Genomic DNA, 24011 nt, shown 5'->3' on the forward strand with positions numbered 1-24011 from the left:
TAAATAAATATGATTAACATTACTAGAATCCAAATATGTAAAAAAAAATACATGTTTATTCAGAGAAAGTACGTTTTTGTGTCTGATTTCGTAACTTAATTAATAGTTAGCACTAATTAATTAGCATATTTGAGGTCACCCCCGGGAACCATTAAGATTGACACTTAGATCGTGAAAATCCGATCATTAGAACAAAAGTTATTCAGGGTGATATCTTTTTTTTTTTGCTGACTGTACATAGAAGTATTAACAAATATTGAGAATTAAAACAAATTTCAAAAGTTGAGATCTAAGAATTATTTCAACCGCTTTAGTTTTACATAATCTATAAAAAATCTGTTTAAAGTGTGACATTAAAGGTATTAAAATTAAAATTTAGATTGCTAACAATTAATAACTAATAGTTATTACCAGTAATATAAACTGTAAAGTTACAATATAGCAAATATTATTGATCTTTAAATATTAATAGTACCATGCTTTAAGAAAAGCTAGTTTATAGTTTCAATAATTTTAGCTCTTTTTCATGCATGATTTATACATAAGTTATAATTATGGTTATAATTATAGTGTAAATATTATACATGATTAAACTTTTAATAAAATGTTCCCAATAGCAAAAAAGAAATTTTCCAGATTTTTGACAGTTTTTGTCAGATTTCATTAATTTCTGACACTTTTTTGGTAGGTATTTGATGGTTATAATTGGTTTTTATGTCAAAAACCCAACTCCGGCATATTGCAATAAAATGTGCCTAAATTTCAATCTATATATATATTTTTTTTTCCAATGCCCACCTGTGTTAACATTTTTCGTCAATTCAGGCATTTACAGGGCAGTTTTGTTGGCCTCTCTTTCAGGGGTACCATATTAGGTGGGCTAACGTTGCTCCCACAATAAGGACAGATAGTACAGAGAAGGAAAGAACATCCATGCCTTGTCCGGGATTCGAACCCTCCCAGAACCTTTCTGATGCAAGGGCAGTTCCCTAACCCCTACACAGGCCGGTCGGCAATTTCAACATATACACTATTGGTAATTTTCATATCACAAAGAATTATTTTTCTCATTTTCTTAAAAAATAATTACTAAAACTATTACAGATCAAATAAATAAGCTCATTAGTTTCGTGAAAATTAAAGGTTTATCACACGATTGCAAAAATAATTTTTTTTTAAAAAAGGGAATAAAAGGTTACCAGACAAAATGAAGAAGGGACATGAAAAATTCAGGAAATTGGATTATTCTGCCATTTCCAAAAGCTTTCAGTCTTTCTATAGTCAAAACTAAAATGTACAGTAGTTCTATAACTGAATAGCTATATTTGTTCATGCATATAAATTACCTTTTGAAATTGATAGATAACTTACATCACATCTGTCACACTCCCTTCCATTATAATTCAGCTTGCACTCACAAAGCCCGGTGTCTCTATCACAGATGGAATTTTCTGATCCAAGTGGATGGCATCCGCAGGCTGAAAGGAACCAGAGATGTTCTCATCTGCAAACTATCACAATCTAAAATTACTACCATCAATACTAACTACCTAACCAACTAAATGCCCATTCTTTAAGAAGCTATACTGAGTTCTAAATAGCTAATTTAACAAATAATTCTAATTAAAAATAAAACATGCAAGGACTGTATGAGATATGTAAGAAAAGTATTAATATATTGCATATGAATTAGATGAGAAGAAAGGTAATGTTATGGATGATTCAGCAATACTGGATATAATCTTTTTTGAAAGGTGGGTTTGATAATGCTATGAGTATGATAATCCTGATTTACATTAAATGTCTTTCCAATGGTTGAGTCAATGCAAGATCTCACCAAATGTGAAGCATGTTCTTTAAATTAAATATGTTTCCAGTGGTTCAGTTAATCAGGGTTTCAAAAAGTGTGAAGTATGCTTTTTGTAGGAAATGTGTTTCCAATGTTTGAGCCTATTCAGAATCTCAACAAGTGTAAAGTATGCTCTTTGAATTAAATGTGTTTCCAATGTTTGAGCCAAGTCAGGATCTCAACAAGTGTAAAGTATGCTCTTTGAATTAAATGTGTTTCCAATGTTTGAGCCTATTCAGGGTTTCAAAAAGTGTGAAGTATGCTTTTTGTAGGAAATGTGTTTCCAATTGTCGAGCTAATTCAGGAATACACCAAATGTGAAGTAGGCTCTTAGAATTAAATTATTTTCAATTGTTCAGCAAATTCAGGATCACATCAAATATGAAGTTAAGCTTTGCCAAAAAAAAATTTATGAAGGAGAGTGATTACCAAAATTTTAAGTAATATTTATATTTGTCTTTTCTATTTAGAGATAGCAGAAAGTCTGCTTCTATGATGCTCTCCTATTGAATTACATTTTATCATTAAATGTCTTCCCCATAAATAAAAACAATCTGTGAATATCTGAAGTATGCTTATTATTAAAAAAACATTTGATAAAGGCTCATTCTCATCCAGCAATGTTCCAAATCTGCATAACAAATGGAAAAAATGTATTGCAAGAAACAGATTCAACAGCAAGAACAATATCTTCGAGCTGAATGCCATATGTATAGCAATTTTTTTTAAATTAAATAAATCATTACCGTAATGTAATGCATTTTTACTTTTTAAACACACCTCATAATTAGATTTATAAAAGCTTAATCTTAAATTAAATTTCAATATTAATCACTTTTACAGCTATATTATAACATAAAATTCAATTCATTTAATAATAAATAAAAACTAAAAAATTGCAATTAAATTTTCATTAAATTTGAATGTAGAATATAAGTAAGCTTTGCAGATTCTGATTCTAAACTAAGACATTATTCCATGTTATAAGTGACTAAAGAAGTTAACTAAATTGTATGAAAATGTTTAATTTTAAAATAAATTACTTAAAAATCTAATTAACATTTGCACATAGATTGTAATGGACATATTTAAAACTCTTAAGTCTCAAATAAATAATAATGTATAGTGCACCGGAAAAAAACTGACCACCCTGAATAACTTTTGATCTAATGATCGGATTTTAACGTTCTAGAACTGTTAATAAGCTCGAGGGGGTGATTTTAGTAAATATTTATTATTTTTTGTAATTTTATTCAATAATAGTCGAAAAAAATTTTATTGTAAGGTATACAATTTTTTACATCATTTTGAAGAATGTAACTTTACGTGGCAAAATAAAAATAAAATTTGCTCAAATTTTGTATTTTGATAGGTATCATTACATTCTTTAAAATGATGCAAAAAAAATTATAGACCTTACAATTCAAAATTTTTCCAACCATTATTAAATAAACTGATAAAAATATAAAAAATATTTACTATAAGTTATTTTTTGCCTAGAATTATCTTTGAATAAACGAATTTTATAATTGTGTGCAAAAGTTTCTCAATTCACTAAAAAAGTACTCAAGCTATTAGAACCTCATTTTCCAGATTTGCAGCTATCCGCTATACTTAGGGGTCAGAAGCCTGAATCAGTCAAAATAAAGGTATGTTTATTCAGAAAAAGTACGTTTTTGAGTCTGATTTCGTAACTTAAAATATTGTCTGCACTTATTAATTAGGTCATCTCTTCAAGCCATTAGGAATGTGAAAATCTGATCAAAACATCAAAAGTTATTCAGGGTGGTTCATTTCCTTTTCTTTTTTCGTGCACTGTACATATTTTACAACTAAACAATATAAGAGCTTTATAACAATTATATTAAAATTAACCTGAAAAGTTCTGCGACAGCAGAGCTTCTCAATAGGAAATGTTTTAAATAAGTTAAAAACGTTCTATTTAGAAAAAAATAGACTCATATAAAAGTAATCTTTAAATAAAATGAAAATAAGCTTATAAGAAAGAAATTGAAAAACTCATGGTGTTTCACGTTTTGACAAGTTGCAATGATTAAGTTAATCCAAATAACAAATTAGCAATAACTAATTTTATAACACATTTATATAATATAATTTACTAATCCAATAAAATAAAATTTAAAATATTAATTCTAAACCTTCTCTATTTTTAGAGTTAGTACATTTAACACGAAAAGTAAATAACTTGCTAATAGTGAAATATATCTTAAGAAAAATATTATTTACGAAAATTACAATTAATTTTAAAAAATTTTAAAATCTTTAATCTCTTTTAAAATTACAATAAATCAATAAGACAAATAAAATTTTTAATAAAACACTGCCACAAAAATGAAAATTTTCAAAACAGACTAATTAAACATCTATACATACCTGCAAAGTATTAAATAAATAAACAAAATTAAATTTCGATAAAAAATAAAATTCTGGTGCTACTTACATAACATTGAATATTCCCTAATATATAAATTGATTTTAATGACTGTATAAATTAAAAAATTTATGAATATTTTTTTGTGATAGAGGATATTAAAATTAATTTATAAGTAACAATCTTTTTAGAAAATTGAAATTACTTTTCTCATTTATTTATTTAGGCATTTATTTATTTATTTGTTTGTTTTAAAGCCTTTAATTCAGTATATTGCCTCTGCCATACACATATAAAATAAAAAATTATAATAAGTACTAATAAAAACTATCTAATTAATCATTAACAATATTAACATTCGTTTTAATTCCTAAATCGGAAAATTTTTAGATATTTAAGTTAAGAATTTTTGAAGTTCTTCATGACTTAACCAAAAAAAAATTTTACTCGTAATTTAACAACTTCTAAGGATAAATTATATGATAAAAACTACACTGACACTACACATAAAAAATTAGGATTCAATAATATAAATAGACGCATTAGTTTTTTAGTTCTGTCTGGATATTCATATTAGAAAAAATAAAATAATAAATTTGTTTATTTTTTCCTATTAATAAAACATACCATTGTGTAAAACACCATGTAAACTTTATTTAAATTTTTATTATTTAAAGATAGATATTTTAATGATTTTAAATTTTTATGAAAGCTGTTAAGCATAAAAAGTTAAAGCATAGAAAATTTATAACAGATAAACATAAATCCATAGTTACCTTTAAAAATAATGAAAGCAGTAACAGAAAAAATAATAAATATTAGAATCAAACACAGAAGTTCGTTGAATTAGAGAATATGTACATGAAGAAAGTAATGCAACTTTGTCAAAAGGATTTATATAAAAATCTAAGTAAAAAAAAGTAAAAAAGTAAGAAGTACAAATTAATCACCATGGCACCGAAATTTTCATATAAAGTGCCATTTTTTTTGTTTCAATGCTATTTATAATAAATATTTATCATAATCAAAATATCGCCATTGGTCGGTAGAAGATGACTATTTTTATTGTATTTTAATAGCATTTTAGAAAGGAGAACATACTATTTTGCAATAACATCAAAATAGCTCTTTGGATAAAACTTTTCAAAATCCCTATCTATCACGTTGTTTCTTATCTTTACATAAAAAAGCAAGTATAAATCTTTGGAGTATATATCAGGGAAAAAACTGAATTAACTTTACTAAATTACTGACCATTCTTATAGTTTGAAAGTTATTTTTATTGAAAAACGAAAGTAGAAAAGATGATCTCAAATTTCAATAAAATTTAGTAAAAAAATTTTTATTTTAAGGAATTTTTTTTTTTAATGACCGCAGTTAAAATCAACAAAATATCGTTCCTGTAGTTACATTTGAACTTTTAACAATAACTAAGATGAGCAACAAGTATTCTCACTTAAGCAATCTGTAATAGTATTTTATACAACAATGCAAAGAAAAAAAGCTGCCCGAGTTCATGCACTTTTTATTTTTAATAATTAAATAGCATTTCTGGCTACCTTTTGATACTTTTCTGAAACCCGGGGAAACTTCTATAAAAGTTAACCTTAATAATTTAACTCTAAAACATGTGTCAAAATGGCTTAGACACAGAAATAATGAAGTAATACTAAAAATAAAAAAAGTAAACATACTTACGTTTACAAACGTGATGATAAGCATTGCCATAGTGTCCTTCTAAGCACTCATTACAGTGCCATCCACCTGTATTTCCAATACATTTCAAGCACTGTCCAGTGATATGGTCACAATACGTAGGATCAAATGTGTCAGCATTTCCAGTACAATCACAAGGCTGGCAAGATCCACCTGGAGTGCCTGGAGTACCAAAGTAACCAGGAGCACACCTAAATCATAAAAAAACAAGAAAAAAAATTGAGGAACTATAAATATATATTTTAAAATTTTACATTAATGATCAACTGTTCAATAATTAAACCATTATTTAATTTAAAAAATAATCTGTAAAAAATTCAATAAAATAATATTTTATTTATGAGATTTTTCATAAGGTATGAAATTAAATATAACTTAAATAATTAGCTAACAGTGCAAACTTAATATATCTTATAAATCAAGGGTTTCCAACTTACATGAGCCTGAGAGATGCAATTAAAGCACCAGTCAAATAGCTGGCCGCAACTTTATCAAAATTTTATATAGGACTCTTTTACGTTTGAAGGAACATTAAATATTACTGTCAGATTTTTATCAAGTTGTACAAAACAAACATAATGAATTACAAATTAAAATAAGAAGTAGATTTTTAAGCAAAACACAGGATTAATTTTATACATTTTTATAAAATTAAAATCTATTCTGCTTTTAGTTTGTTTGTTTTTAAAAAATCCAGAAATTTGAAAGTTTTGAAAAATCACAAGGGCCTATAGATTCAAAAAGTAAAACAATTTCTTAAATTTAATATAACAAAACATGAAATAGAATACACAAACAAATCAGTTTTCAAATAGAATATCAAAACAATAGAATAGAATAGAAAAACAAGTTCAGTTTTCAAACATATGAAATAGAAAGAGCTCATTTTAAAAAGAACTACAAAATTTACCTTTGGCATTTATTGCCAATGTAACCAACAGCGCAGGCAGTACAAATGTAGTCTGTAGCCCCTTCAGTAGTAACAATATCTTTGCAAGTGGGAGAAAAGTTATTTTCCTCATTCAACAAAGGACATGCACAAGGTTGGCAGTCTTCAGGGCTACCTCGAAGAGGGTTTCCATGAAATCCTTCCTTACACATCTCACAACGATGACCAGTTGTATTGTGGGCACAACTCTGAATTTAAGATTCAAAAAGTAAATATGGTAAGCTTTAACATACATAGGAGAATTACAATAAAAAGAGTACCTACAACAACAATTTAAAAGAAATATATGAAAACTGGGAATAGAAATCAAACTGGTACATTATCGATTTTTCTCATTCAAAATACTTATTAAGATAAAACTAGAAGTAGTTTGACCACAGCGATTTGCTTTTCTCGTGCAAAAATAAGCTAAACATATTTTCTACATGAAATTTAGAGATTAGGTCATTATCATGACATAGCTTTTGTGGGAATTTAATCATCGCTGTTTATACCGTTTTTGCCATTGAAGTTAAACCACCTTGACGCCAAAACGTGTATAGATTTTTTATCAATTTTCATCATTTGCGATTTTAAACATTGTTTTTATTGAAATTTATATTTTCTTTAGTTAAAATTAAATTTAAACTTCATTTAATTCTCTTCTCAATAAATGTAATTGGTAATATCTTCTTTTTAGCTAACTTGGTAAGTTAATAGAAATTAAATTTAATTTTAGAGAATCTCAGTTATTTTTGTTCACAAATTTGTCAAGACTAGCAAGTGAATAATTTATAGACGAAGTATTGATTTCTTTGACATATTTGTCAAAATACTCACAATGTTGAAAATAACCATTACATTTCAGGGTTTTAAGCAATGCGGATAAGCAGGCTTCATAGTGGGTCAAAGAAAAAATCAGGACAATATTTTTTTAAAAAATTCAGGACATTTTTTGGTACAGTATACATATACAAGACTACTTTTAAAAAAAGGCTAACGGCAAACTAAAAGTATAATCCACAAACAGAAATCCGAATCTGCCACAAAAAAGGTATGTTTGTACAGCGAAAATATGTTTTTATATCTGATTTCTTAACTGAAAACATCAGTTACACTAATTAATTAGTGTATTTGAAGTCTTCTCCTTGAACTATTAAAATTCAATCCTAGTATGTGCCTTTTTTATTTTTTTTATTTTCATTTAATTTTTCCTTTTTTTGCACACTGCATCTAGAGAATAAAATATGAAAAGCGTCCTAAAGTGCATCACTTTTTCCCTAGTTACAAGGATATTACGTAGAAATATGCAATATACAAAAAATCTAAAAAGAGAACTAGATGTCTTACTTTACAATAACTTGTAAAAGGATCACATGTAGATGAATGTCCGTTACATTGACATATCTCACAAACACCTTTATGCAAAATTTCATTTACCCTTCTGTAACCTGTTTCACAAATCTAAAAATATACAAAAACAATTAATATTTTTATCATTATATTAAAATTACAGAACAATTACAAAATTGAATTATTTTGTTTTAAAAAATATGATTAAAAGACATACAGTAAAATTAATTCAATTACCTCACACGATAAGCCTGAATATCCTAGAGGGCATTCACACATCTCAACAGTAACCATTTTCTTCAAACTGCTAGATCCACGATCAGCGATTTCCATCTCTACATTATAAAGACTGAAAAATTTTAATAAATATCAATAAAGGTTAATTTTTATTTTAAAAGTTAATAAAAGTTTCTGTAAATAAAAAAGATTTCATCTCAAATCATCTCAAGCATTTGGCTTTGCAAGTCATTAATAACATTTCTAAAACCATTAAAATCTACATTGGCAGTAAAATTGAAGACTCAGCAGGGAGTGGAATTTACATGGAAACTACTCAATGTAAAATATCTCCTTTTCTGATGTAACTTTAGCTCTGTCTTAAAGTAAACTCTTTGCAATTGAGATTGGACTTCAGGTAATCACTGAAGAGAACAACTTTAAAGACATATGAATCTTGACGGATAGCCACAGTGCACTCCAACATCTGAAAGACCGTTTAAATATTGGTGACCGTACAAGTATTTCCATCGATAATAAACTAAAAACCATTTCACAACACCACGAAATACACCGACGCTGGATGCTATAACATGTGGGTATTTATGGCTACGAAATAGCAGATAAACTTGCCAAAGAAGGTTGCTGTCAAGTCTTCTAATACCACCAAACTAACAATTATGGAACTACAGTACAGAACCCGTTATCCGGAAATCAGAAAACCGGAAAACCAAAAAACCGGAACGAAATTCGATAAATTCTCTCGCCATTTTTTTTAAAATTTTTTTTCCTCATAAGAGTTTACGATTTTTCTTTCTTTTTTAAAGATGTTTACCTTACCATCATTTTGGAAATAATCATTAGTGTATTACTTCATTGTTTTTTCTTATTTTTAAAATTATTTCCAAATATTTTTTTTTTAGTTGGGTTCAACAATAAAAAAAACGGCTTTTTGTAGAGATTCAGAAAACCGGAAAAATCAGTTATCCGGAATAGCGATTGTCCCGACCGTTCCGGATAATCGGTTCCCTACTGTATCAAAAAATCTGTTGTTGAAAAAAAACTGGCTACTGCTCCCCACCAACTACTGGCACATGGCGAGTGCATCAGAGAGAGAGATACTCAAATTTGCCTATCGTGCCTCGCTTGCAGTCACCTGATACGTCTAAAATTCTCTGGTGGGGTAAAACCCTTTCCCCATTGTCATAAATGCCAGCTTCATCAGGCCACTCCTACATATACATTGGACTGTCTTGGACTCAGCAGAAAAGAAATCTGTTCGACTTCTCTGTTTATCATCAACATGCTTAAATAGAACGGCTTAATTGACCTGGCATTAGTAGAAAAGTTAATTGAATAATTACTTGTTTGTCCAACCCGTGCCTGCAGTAAAACCAATAAAACCCATAATTTTCTACAGAATATTAAATTTTTGAAGACTGAGTATAATTCTGAAAAATAACATAGGTATGAGAAACATAAACAGATCATTATATACAAAAAAAGTAAGAAATATGAAGAATAGAAATCTAATTTCAGAGTGTACTTAGGTAAAGAGTTATTACAAGCAAAGAATCCTTTGAAGGAATGGTAGTCCATTACTATAATTTCATTGACCTATTACCAATATTTAAAATGCATAATTATAGTTATATGGTACTTTTTAATTAAGATAGGGACTTCTTGAAGAAACATAATTAGGATAGGCACTTCTTCCGAAAGAAACCAATTACTTCCAGGACACAGAAAGAAACTAAAAATGGTCAGTAAAAATACTTTGAAATATTATAAGAATAGCTCAAATTTAAAGAAATGAAATTTAATATAGTATCATAAAGTTAAAAGTTTTTCTTATCTTCCTAAAAAATATATTTTTTTAGAATTTTAAATATATTATGCTATTTATGAGTCAGTTTGAGTTTTCATACTTATCAGGATTTGATTAAAATATTTGTACGGTATAAATGATTGTGAATTCAACGTGTTTTTCAGTAGTATGTTTTTGTTAATTTAGTAGCAGTAATAAAATTTGACTGTGTCGTTTTAACAATTCTTAGTACAATTATGAAATCAGGCTTTATACTTATTTACATACAACATTTTTAAATTACAGTTTTTTTTAATATCTTGAGAAATTCATTAAATTTAATTTTTTTATGATTATTTGCTTTTCAGTTTTTGCACATTTAAAAATGATATATTTAATAGCTTGAAAATTAATACCATTATTTAAACTAGGTTGCAATTAAAAACTGTTTTGAAATACTGTACTAATATTAGATATTTCTTTTTAAAAAAAAGAGTCTCCTTCATTTCTTCCACTTGGGTTGAAAGAAACCTATTTCTTACAGGGCAGTTTTTTCCACTGTGGAAGAAACTTGCCATCTAAAGCATCTATTATTTAATTCTTCATAAATACAAGTGCACTTTTAACACTTTGTGAGTTGATGCAGCTAATAAAAATGAAGAAATGGGCTTTGTTATAACTGACTGTACATAAATGAATATAAATGGAAATATTTCCAAAATTCAATACATACATTCCAATGACTTGATCAGAATGATATTTAGCTCTAATGAGAATCTTTGACAGATTATTCATCACGGCTGCAAATGTTTCTCTGGAAACTGCTCGATTTCTTTTTCCAGCAGCTGTTAAATGGGACCAAGCTCGTTCTTGAAGTGGGAGAGTCACTGTTATATTGCCTTGAATTTTACGTGATCCAAAGTAGTAACCAATTCGAATCATATCGCTCTAAAGGAAAAATTATTAAATTGAAAACCTCACACATAATTTCGAGGAAATCATTAAACTATCGCACATTTAAAAACAAATCATAATCGTTTCTTACTTCCAATATTATACCTGGTGCATCGTTTTGAACACCATCATCTTCAATTACAGAATATCCAATAACATATCTCAATTCTCCTCCGTAAGAATAAAGCTGAAGAAATATATATAAAATAAATACAAATGAAATTTAACTTAAATGGACAAAAACAACTTTAGTGAAATGCTGTTGTACATTAATCAAAAACGGACTGAATATACATTTTAAAAAAAAGCTAAAACAGTTTGAGAGCATACTATGGAACTTATTGAATTTTAATTTAATGTCACAGGAGCAAAAATTAAGGTAAACACATCATATATTAATCATCAAACATACATACTTAAAGACAAAATCTTATTACATTATTTATTCCACATTTTATTCCTTTTTGATATTCCACCATGACAACATATCACTACTTTATGTCATGTACCTACAACTTATTAAGCTAAATTTCAATAAATAATTATACTTAAGAATATGTACATAAAAAGATAATAAATTTAAACAAGAAATCTATTAAAAAAAATAATTTGGAAAATCTTTTACATTCAATAGTAGTCTCTTAATTATTAAAAAAATGAAAGTGTCAGAGGAAGAAGGTATCAACTGCTATTGACAACAAACAGTTGATGAGTATCTTTAAAAAGCCACGATTTTTGCAACAAGTTAAAATACCAAGAGTACTAATGCTATTCAACCAATTGTTCCCCAACAATTCATTGTTAAGGATTTAACAGATTTTGCGAATTGAAAGCTTGTGGACAAGAAATGATGGCAAAATCTTCATTCCTTATTATCTACATAAAAAAACTTTAAACAAATAATTTAAAAGTTAAAAAAACTTTTTTTTAAAAATAACTAAAATCACATTTAGAACTTTCATTTACTTTGCTCTTCAATAATGTGTTATTATAATTTTTCAATAAAATTATATATTCAGAAGATCCCCAAATAATCCAATGCACATGAAACTACTATAGTTTTGGTTTTATAAACAAAAACCTTTCTCAATGTCTGAGCACAATATGATAGTAAATAGGTAACGAGACACACATGTGGCAATTTCTGTACCTTTAAGTCTATTTTATTTACATTGTTTTGCTTTATTCATACAAAACTCAAAATATTTCCCATTCCAACTTTGATATTTCAGTATAAACAGGGTCCAATTGTATGAAAATTGAGGCGATTGCAAAAATTAAATCCAGTGCATTTCTTAAAAATAAGCATTAGTAAACTACTGCCGATTTTTTTATAAAATTAACTACTTACATGCTGTAAAACAGTACACTTTATCTTAGAACACAGCAAAGCATAGAGCAATAACAAAGGTAGTGATCATGAAAATCAAATGCTTGATTTTTCTACAACATATTTTCGAAGATATCCACATTAAATGCACTAGTAAATGGTCACACTTTCTTGCTATGAAATAATATTAAAAAATATTCCAGTGGATTCTCTGAAATTAAAAGTTAATGGAAGCCCACAGCAACAAAAAATATCATTTTCATAAATAATATAAAATCAAAATTTCTTTGCTTTATCAAAAAATCGCACCACAAAAGTTTAATTTATAGAAAATAATAAAGCAAACAAAAAAATTAATGCAATTTTCTTTAAATAAACTTCCAAAACAAAATTTGCAATAAACGCAATTTGAAAAATATGACACTTAATGAAAAGTAAACAAATCTTATAATAGAGAAGGGGGAAAAAAGACAGAATTTCAAAAATATATATGTGCAAAACAAAAACAAACGCTTGCATCACCTACCCTAACCCACCTTTTTGCCAAGATATTCAGGTGGAGCAGACCAGTAGTAATTGTCAAAACCAAGCATGGCTTCATTTGTAATTTTCAGATAATCACCTTCGTATAATGGGTGGGCAACATGAAGACCAAAAATATCACTCACTGTCCATCCATCGAGAGTTTGAATCTGTTCAGAAAAAAATTTAAACAGTTTAAAACTTTGATGCAAAATATATTTAATATGAATCAGTACCATTACATTATATATATATTGTATAAGACGCCCTATGTGAATTATTTACCATGCAATAAACTTTTAGGCATGGTAGAGCACAATTTGCATGGTGTCTACATGCTGATCCATTTTATTGATGGATTTTTATCATTCCATCTATTTTCATCATAAGGATTAAAAATTGTATGGGGTTCCTCTGTTTATCCATTATGTTGATGGATTCTCATCACAAGAAGTGAGAATTGCCTGATGTTCTCATGCTGACCCATTTTATTGAACTTCGATTTTTTTGAGAACTTTTAAAGCAATTACCATAAGCTTTAAGCTTATGAAGTCTGTAATGAATCCCATAACTAGCATCTGTAATGTTTCTATTATCAAACCCCCAACATGTGACTGTGTAAGGCAGGGATGGGGAAACTACGGCCAGCGGGCCAACTGTGGCCCGCCGGAGGATTTTATCCGGCCCGCGGATAGAATTTTTATTTGCCGATCAGCGGCAAATATAAACAATATACATCCATTTTATTGTCTATTATGTTTAAAATTATTTCTGTTTTTCCTTTTTTAACAAAGTACTGATGACATTTTTACTTTCTCTATTTTTGTTCTACAAAACATAAATTGATGGAAATAGTTAGCACAGACAGCTTCTATTGGTAAAATGTTGAAAGCAGAAGTTCTTTATAGAATAGCCGTAGATTGGCTCCAACTAGCGTTTGTCTTTCTTGAGGAGCTGACTTATGGAATCTAATATAGGTAAATTGTACTTCACATTTGGCAGACTGCGCATTTTACGCTCCAAAGAGCGGACAATCTAACAATCATCTGAAGCAGTTGTTTCTAAATATGCCTAAGTTTGACAAATCATTACCAAAAGCTAGTTTCCAAAATTTAAAATTTCACGCCCAGAAAATCAGTACTATGTTAGCTTAATCTTATATACGTGAACAAGAGTTTTCAATTATGAACCTTAGAAAAAATTATTTCAGAAGTAGACTAACAGAAAAGGATTTAGCCTTGTTCCTTAAAATGAGCACATCTCACTTCGAACCTTAATATAAGGAACTTTTAGAAATGAAATCGCAATTTCCTTCCTCCCACTAAATATTTAAATTAAAACTTGTATATCGCTTTTTTTTCTTTCTTAAATTTTGAAGATCTTACTTGGCCCACCAAACATTTTTTTTCTTGATTTTTGGCCCTCGACCAAAAAAGTTTGCCCATCCCTGGTGTAAGGTAATCAATGCTATATGGGTGTCAGTCACACATCATGAACTGTACTCATCTAGTATGTCTATAGTACAAATGTCCAATAAATGTTCTCTTTTTACCCCTCACTTGTGTCTTTTGAGTTCTTCTATCCCTGTTACCACTTTCTCCCACTGGCATTACCGATTATAGGTTACTATGCAATTCTCAATCCCTATTAAGCAATTATCTCTCTCAAAATTATTTCCGAGCATTTTTGAGATGTCTTGCACAACAGCTACTTAGAATTTGAAGCAACAAAAAAAATTAGAATTATGAATTTAATATTTTAAAGAAATATTTATACGCATTTCACATTTCAGGAAGTACTTTTATTGTTGTTGTTGACGTATGCCATTTAGGCAGAGGGGACGCTATTGTTCTCATTAACAAATAAATATAAAACTTTTTAAAAATACATATCCTGTTTTAAAATTAATATACTGCAGTATTCAGATACTTCATAATGTAATATAAGATAATTAAAAATATTTCATTTCAATATTTCATTATAACATGACCTGATAACTATATTATAACCTGAATATTTCATTTAATTTTTGATTGAAAATATATATATATATATATATATATTACAAGCCTACAGATATCATTAACTCAATGAAAAATAAACAGATAGTTATAAAAAAAATTAAAATAAAAAATTCTTCATATAAAATTTCATAATTTAATTTTTTTACATACAAAATGCTTAGTACTACAGTGAAAAAGAAAAAAAAAATCTTAAATATAAATAAATTACACAGAGATTAAAACATACCACTTTTACACCCCAATCACTTTGTTGACACCTAGTAGTGATACCAGAACAATAACAAGCAGTGCAACCATCTGAATTTTCTGCATCTAAATTGTAATGACCTTGCTTGCAGTACTCACAACGAGCACCTTCCACATTTTTCTAAAAGCATACAATAAATAAATAGCAATAAGCATAGTTTTTTTAAATTAAAAAAAAAAAAGAAGAATTGATGTAAAAACTACCCTTAATCATTCTGAGTTTATATTTAATTCCTAACAAACCTGAAAAATTTAAAATTTTACAAGAGTCCATTTTATTTACGAAATTAGATAATATAGATGACTTACATTTCTGCAATGTTTAAAGAAAATCTGCACGAAATTGCCCAATTTAGCAAAATTCAAATGATAAATAAAAACTTTTAAAAAATTATGAACACAATAAAAAGTGCTTCTGGGACATGAGTTGTAATATCTCGTACAGCATTTAAGAGACTAAATGACAATTTTACCATGTTGACAAGATTTTAATTATTTATTTTATATTTTATGGCTCATTCGCTTGTTTCTTTATTTTCTGCCTTATAACTTGAACTTAGCCTAATTATGTCAGTACAAATATGTTGTGTTTGTTTTACGCTACATGATATGTTATAATTATTATGATAGAAGTTACGTTTAAGTAAAATGCAAAACAGACATATTTTTTTAAAGTATACATGAACATGTAATAAATATTGAAAATTGGGTTGATGTAAAAGAGCATTCATTTAACAAACAGAATGAAATTACACAAAATAATTAACACATTATAATTAATTTATTGAACTATTCTATAACAATGTTGGCAGAATTTTCAGGCTGACACATCTTATAAAAAGGAGAAATTGAAGCCTTTTAAAAGATATAAACATATTAATGAAACAAATTGTAATCCTTCACATATCCTACAAAAATGTTTTTAGAGCCTCTGCTCTTTAAATTAATAAGTGTGAAATAAAGCTTTACAGAATTTATATTTTACTTTGCAAACACAAAATCCTTCACAAGTACTTTCTCCTTCAGTTCCAGATGGATCACAAGGACAGGGTTCACACACAGGGTAGGTCTTATATCCCAAAGCACAATGATCACACCTGCTTCCAGCAAATCCTTCTTTGCAAATACAGTCACCTGGGTACTAAAATAAATAAACAAATGAAATTTCTTAAAATCCAAGTTTTTGTCCAAGATTCTGTCAAAATATATATCAAAATCAGAGATCAAAAAATAATAAGTATATAGTGTTTGAAAATTTCCTATTGCCTGTTTATAAATACAATCATTTTAAGTTATAATATTTATTATTCATATTTTAAAATTAATTAGAATCATTAAAACTAAAGCAGGGATAAATTAATAAAAATAATAAGATAAATTTATAAAAAGCAGATATAAATTAATAAAACTCCTTTGTTAAACATTTAAATAAATGGCTATGCCTTGCTTCTAGTCTCTCGATTACAATTAGCAAATATCATTTTGTTAATATCTAATTTTTTACAAGATTATAATAATAAAGGACTAAAAATCTGAAATTTTGCATCAATAGCTGCTATTAAAAAAAATTTTGGTAATGAAAATAATAATTTCTTTTTTTCCTTTGTTAAACAGAATACAGAAGTTTCAATGAAAAAATTTAATGAACAAAAAATTATTTAGTATTATGTGAACAGAAAATGCTTCTAAAAATGATGCTACACAAAGATTCTGAATTTAACACCACCTTATTATAGATACTGAAAAATTTGCAAAGTAAATGAACATTTAGAGAACCTTCTATATTTAATTAATCATTTTGAATCATAAAAATGAAGAAAAAAAATTATAAATATTAATTTAATTTGCTAACCATCAAATCATTTGTTTGCACTCAACAATTCATTCATTCATACATACAATTTCTGTGTATATATTAGAATCAAAGTCAAGCATTTTAATTTTGATAAATTTATTAATACTAGATTAGAAAAATAAAATGTCAATAAATTCACATTATACGAATTTTGTGTACAGCTTAAAATAACACAAGCTATTAATATAAACTAGAAATAAAATACAAAAACTATAAAAATACATAACTTTTAAAAATGACTCAACAATTGTTGAACTTCATTTAATGAAAACAAAGACAGTGAACTCATTAAGTTTACAAGCCAAAGTCCAATAAAAATGCACTTACAATGCCTTCCAATATATAAGAATCATCTTTAACACAGAAACCAGTGACACCTTTCCCAGCGCATCTACATCTTCTACAAGGTTCTGGATCATTGCGCTCTACTCCTAGAGGCCTGTAATAACCATCCTCACACTGTTCACAATTTATTCCTGTAGTATGGTGCTGCAAAAAATTATAATCATTAGATTGGTTTTGCTAGATAAACATAAAAAGACTTACTTGTTTGAATTTAAGGGATATTTACAAAAAAAACTCCAGTAATCCAAAATTCTGAGTAATCTGAATTTCCCTTGGGTGGTTTTCAAATTTGAGGTATTTTTGATGTCCAACAAAAGAATATTTATTATTATGCAATTTAATAGCCAATAGGCTTAGATGCTTTTTCAAAAATACATACAATTAAAAATTAAAAGAATTTGTCAAATGCATTAATTTTTATATTTTGTTTAACAAAGAACAATTATTGAAAATAGGTGGAACACAAAATGATTACTGAGCAGCATTATAATATTCAAAATGTAAACTTTCAAGTGTGATATTCATAATTCATATGAATATTAATTCTGACGAAGCATCATAAAAAACTATGACTCACACATGAGTTTGGAACTTATTGAAATTAAGTCCGGGAATACAAAATCAGAAAGTGATCCACTAACAACATGATTAGCCTCAATCTTTAAAATAATATAGCACTAGAAACAAAACATTAAAATGTATATATCACTTTGCTCCATAACACAAACAATTTTCAAAATTCCAGTATAACACAAATGGAAGACACAACATTGCCTTTGATTATGTCAACAAAAATAGTGTGAAATGTCATTAACAATTCGAATTTATGTAATACAAATTTCAGTCATCTAAACAAGCAATAGTTCTAACAAGTGTGGATAACAAGTTCTATTACGCAGATCAATGTCAAAAAATTTTATATATATGAATCCTCAAATTGCAAAACTTTATAATCCCTAACAAGTTTCTTTTTATTAAAAAGGAAAAATAATAATACCAGATAATAATGAATGAAATAATAATAATAATAGAAAAAAATAGCTAAGGGCTTGCTAAAATCAGTAGAATAATGACACAAGTGATTATACAACTGAATATGACAACATTCTTAGATTAAATTGTTGAAAGAAAATTTTAAATACAAAAATTACTTTATTTAATACACTTTCTAATGTAAAAAAGTAGTTAATTAATTAAGTACTGATTAATATAAAATAACTTTACCTTACATCTTATACACACTCCTCCACCTTCATATTCTTCATTAATATTTAAACTTGCCTTTTTATCAGCCACAGTTTGATCATAAAAACAAATATCTGCATGCCCATAACATTGACACTCTAGAAATGTAAAAAACAAACAAGTCAAAATTTAAATATGAAGAATCTCGAAATTAAAGTATAAATAGTAAAATCCTTGGTTTAAAAACATCGTAATAGAGGAGGGAATAAATCAAATATTGAGTTTTTACTGAGAATCAAATGACTTTATAAAATAAATTTTTTTTTTACAAAAAGTTAAGATTATCGACAATACATCGAAAACGTTATCAAAGATTTGAAAATGAAGTGGCAAAAAATTTTAAAGGCAACAATTGAGTACAATTTAATGTTTATAGAAAAGAAAAGAAACAAGAAAAAAGCCAAGCAAAGGAATAAAATACTCCATTAAACTAAAGTATCACAGATACAACAAACATAGTATAAGCATAAACAGAGAGAGGGGAATGCAGTTTCTGTATGGTAACTGAGTATTTTTATCAATGATAAAACATCAACTAATCAACAAAATCAACTGAATTAGAAAAAGAAATATTACAGTAAAAAATGGCTTTATACATTGTTATACAGTGATGTAACATTCTAAACTGCTGTATACATTGTTATTGTAATATTGTTACACATTGATATTACATTCTAAACAGCTTTATATATTGTTTCTCTGTTACTGTATATCAGTCCAAAGTTCTCATCTATGACAAAACTTAGCTGAGAAGTTTGTAAATATATTTAAACCCCCTAACTTTTTTATTACATTTCAGATAGTGTCAAGAGTGAAAAAAAAATACATTAAAATCCAAAATCAGAAAATTTTCAGTCGTTAAATATTGCACAACAGCCTATAGAAAAAACATAAGGACAGTAAAATAGAACAAGGAGTTGCATATATTTGCAAGGTTTTCAAACTCAATTTGTGAATGTCATGAAAAAAATTCAAAGCAAATTATCTTCTTTAAAATAATTTGACAATTGCTTTTGAAATAACTCTGAAATTTCAATAATGACTGTTTTTTAAACTGTGAATTAACAAGGCGTAGGAAATTTCAATTTTAAAGTACTAGGACTAAAATTTTTGCTAATCCCTATTTTCTCTAAAAATATAAACATTCAAAATGTTAACAGAAGTAGTATAAAGAACTTTTTGGTAACCAGAACTATAAAAATAATGTAGAAAATGACTAACTAAAACATATTTATTGCTAAAATCCATTGATATTAGTTTAAAAAAAGTTTCAATGATTCTAATGTTATCCACATATCCTAAAAATTTATTAAAATATAAAAAATATCAGAAAATTAAAAAGAACAAAAATGAATGTTCTTATGTGAAATGTTCTTATACGGAAGTGATCACGGGTAGAATAGCACAAAAATATTATAATCTGGGGCATATTCGGGAATCCAGCTCAACATTCTTTACAGTTAAAACTGCTCCAGACCTGAATCAATGTTAGTGAAGAGAACATAAACTTAAATTTTACCCACTCTGTCAACACAAGATCTACTTGTTCTTTAAAGAGATTTGGGTTTACATGGAGAATTTCTTAGTCTCCTCTATCCCAAATTCAAGAATTTTTTCTTTTAAAGGCAAACAAGACATCAAAAACATGCAGAGATGTCGATAAAGTCTACAGTTTTCTCTGATGCACATCTTTGCATACTTAGTAAAAATCTCCCTCTTAAAGTCTGAAACTATTGGTCTCAGTTTTTAAAATTTGCCAACTGAAAATTCACAACTCTAGGAAAAATATGGTAGTTTGATTTTAAGCATAACATTTTAAAAGAAAAAATATACTCCCCAGCCCTAAGCAATCGGTGGCCAATGGCAAGCTGGCAAGAGGAAATATTGCACCCTGATTTAACTCTAAAACAAAGAAAAAAATACTAACTTTCACAAGCAGCTCCATCATTGAGATTTCCTGGTCGCCAAGGTTTTTGCTGATAGAGTGGACAGCATTGTTCACAGTTTTCACCACACGTATTATGTTCGCACTTACATTGAAATAACTAAAAAACAAATAGCAGATGTGACTCGATGACTACAAATAAAAGAACAGGATGAAAAAGCAGAAACGCAAAAACAATTTAAGCCTTACTTTTAATTCTGGAGTAAGAGGACACTGTTTTGCATGACCATAGCAAACACATTGACCTCCCACAGAGATGTCTTTGATTGAATAGAAATACTGCAAACATGAAAGTATGCATAGTTAATTTAACGTTTTAGATAAATTTACTTCAATAAAAACAATATTAAAGTATAAATTTAGTTACCCTTCTGGTAGTAGACTTATCTATTTTTTGAGGATCATAGGATTGCATTGTCATGAGGTCAGCATTTAAAGTCCTTATTTTCTGCAGTCGTAATCTAACATATCGAGCAGCGGTGAATTCCTACAAATACAAAAGTTTTTAATTTACACTTACAAATTTGAATATAGTAAGTGATTTCCACAAAAAAATATAATTCTGAGTCTAAAAGTATCTCAAGGATTACTATCATTAATTAATTTTGATTAATTAATGAAAAATATTATTTGTACAAAAATATCTAAATTAAAATAATGAAATATATTCACGCAGGGTGCATAGCCAGATTTTTCAACAAAAAATATGCACCTTTTAAGTACTTTTTAAGCTCCCAAAAAATATTTCTAATCACTTTCCAAAAAAAATTCATAATTAGGATCTGTGCAGTAACAAAAAAATTTTTCTTCCATCGTTTAAAGTTCTTAATTTATAAACATAAATAATTTATAAAATTCAAAAATATTTTTATAAAACTTAAAAAATAGAAAATTAAGCACATTTTACAAACCCTGGTTAAAAAAAGCACCCAGTGTTTTCACTACAGCGCGAGAACGTCAGAATCTCGCATATTTTTTTCTTTTCTGGCATTAAAAAATTATTACCGCGAGAAATTCGTGCAGTCTATAAACCAATTTCAAAATTCGCGAATTTCTCGCATTTTGAAAAAAATTTCTCATTGCGCCATTTAGAATAAAATCTGTTTCACTTTACTTCCTGGATTCTTTCATTATTTTCACCCTCTTTCCCATTATCTAGCTTCCCTATTTACCAGTATTGTTCAGAACGTTTAAGAACAACAGAACACCATCTCTCCGAACCAAGGAACCTCTTTCAGAATGCATTTCTCTGCAACCACGTGTTTACCGTAGGTAAGGTTTCTTCATGTAAGACGTTCACATTTTTTGCGCATTAATGTAAGATGGACAAATACCTTGTAAAGGCAATATCTTCCACTCCGAAACGGACAAATTAAAATGAAACAAATGTGGGTAGAAACGATCAAAATGAAACAAATACGCATTTGAGCAACCTAATGAGAATAGCTGATGAAAAAGTAGACGCAGAACATTTTCCATATGATGTGAAGCAAAAATATTTAATGCTTTAAAAATTAGAAGATGTTAAAAATGTATTTAAATTAAAGAAATGATTTCTTTTCCAAGTCTCTTTGTGTGTGTGTGTGTGTTTTTTAAACAATTGNTTTTTAAATTTTTAGAAATCTCACTAAACTTTTTGAAATCTCACCCTGCTTTTGAGATAGAGTGAGAAATTCTCACCCATTTTTTTTCTGCGATGAAAACACTGGCACCTTTAAGGGCTTTTACAAAATATAAATCAGAAATAAGCACCTTTAAGCACATTTTAAAGATGCTATGCACCCTGTCACTGTTAAAATGCATTGCAATAACAACAGATAATAAATACTAGATATGATGTTGAAATATATTAGAGATATGCTGTTGAAATGCAATAAATAAGCTGATGAAATATACTAGATATAGTGTTAAGGTATGATAGAAATTTGAATATTTGGCAAAAATACTGTATATTAAATAATATACATACTCTTAAGGTATCACTAGGATCTTCAGCACCAGGCCTACCATTGACTAGAGAAGTATGAATCTAAGAATAAATGAAGAAGCACAAATTAATTTATTATTTCATATTATGAAAACATAATATAACTCCAAAATAAAATATATGCAACGCAATAAGAAAAAAATGTGTGTTAATAAGTTATAATAACTATCATAACATAGTGTGTTTGAGATGCAAACTTTTTCTAACCTTTTAAAAAAAATTAATTGCTTGAATTTTAATTTAAAAAATTAAATTCATAAATTAAATCAAAACTTTATAAGTAAAATTATAATAAAAATCAATAAAATTAATTTTTATTAGCAAATAGAACAAATGTCTAACTGATGATAAAATATAATATCTGCGTTAAGATATGTAATGATAAAATATCTGTATTAGGTTATGTAATGATCACAATATTATTCTATTCAATATTTATCATTGTCTATAATAATTGTGAAATAAGGCATTCCCGATTCCCTTATCGTAAGATATGGCATTCCTGATATGTTGCGGGAATACACTTTGGAACATTATAATTCAATATTAAAAAAATATTCATAATTCGCAATACTCCAACTCTAGTACTGACATTGTGTGTGAATGACACCGTCAAAAATATTTAAAATGTAGAACAGAAAAAAAATTTATTATGCAAACAAGAGATATGTCAATAAATGATGTGATGTTATCATTTCATACTTCACCACCGTCCAGAGGATTAAGCTTTGAATAATATGATGTGCATATGACTTCATCATCGCTTCTATATCTGGGTTTTCCCATTGTAGGTCGAATCCCAAATGCCTCGTAACATTCAGCGTCATTAATGGCATAATACTGCCATGGTTTATAAATCAAACCATCTTTGGAACGTTCCAAAATCCAGTTCCCTGGTCTTGGAGAAATAGCAGCTTTAACAATAATATAGGCTATCTGAAACATCTGAAATTTCAAATTTAAATTTTAAAAAGTGCATATTTATAATTGAAATTCAACAATATATTTTAACCATAAAACTATTTACTATGCAAAATAGAAATATCATCACGACCATTTTACAATAAAAATTGAGATTTTTATGTCAGCATATTAGATGGCAAAAAGGAACTATACATGTATGCTTATTATATGAAATAGATAATTTTTAAAACACATTTTAATATCAACTGAGCTTTTATCAAATTTCACTCTTAAATAAGTAACTTCCTCTGTTTTTTGGACACTAGTGATACACATTATATATCAAGTTCATTTCAGTTGGTTGTAGATTCATTGGTTTTGTCAATATTTACTT

General features: G+C 27.7%; 1 protein-coding gene across 1 annotated transcript in view; it reads right to left on the reverse strand.

Moving 5' to 3' along the window:
* LOC107449971 (laminin subunit alpha-1) overlaps positions 1 to 24011 on the reverse strand; it is a 106876-nt gene that overhangs the window by 62964 nt on the left and 19901 nt on the right. The window contains exons 4-20 of the mRNA XM_071181550.1: positions 23417 to 23659; positions 22697 to 22756; positions 21095 to 21214; positions 20917 to 21006; positions 20710 to 20827; positions 18762 to 18880; positions 17520 to 17681; positions 16323 to 16478; positions 15318 to 15458; positions 13082 to 13237; positions 11307 to 11402; positions 10995 to 11209; positions 8476 to 8587; positions 8236 to 8349; positions 6868 to 7094; positions 5940 to 6148; positions 1372 to 1478 (exon numbers count right to left, since the gene is read on the reverse strand). Coding sequence (XP_071037651.1) covers positions 1372 to 1478; positions 5940 to 6148; positions 6868 to 7094; positions 8236 to 8349; positions 8476 to 8587; positions 10995 to 11209; positions 11307 to 11402; positions 13082 to 13237; positions 15318 to 15458; positions 16323 to 16478; positions 17520 to 17681; positions 18762 to 18880; positions 20710 to 20827; positions 20917 to 21006; positions 21095 to 21214; positions 22697 to 22756; positions 23417 to 23659 — 2445 coding nt within the window. The remainder of the gene's footprint in view (positions 1 to 1371; positions 1479 to 5939; positions 6149 to 6867; positions 7095 to 8235; positions 8350 to 8475; positions 8588 to 10994; positions 11210 to 11306; positions 11403 to 13081; positions 13238 to 15317; positions 15459 to 16322; positions 16479 to 17519; positions 17682 to 18761; positions 18881 to 20709; positions 20828 to 20916; positions 21007 to 21094; positions 21215 to 22696; positions 22757 to 23416; positions 23660 to 24011) is intronic.

The sequence above is a fragment of the Parasteatoda tepidariorum genome, chromosome 5 (assembly GCF_043381705.1).
Source record: "Parasteatoda tepidariorum isolate YZ-2023 chromosome 5, CAS_Ptep_4.0, whole genome shotgun sequence".
Lineage (NCBI taxonomy): Eukaryota > Metazoa > Arthropoda > Arachnida > Araneae > Theridiidae > Parasteatoda > Parasteatoda tepidariorum.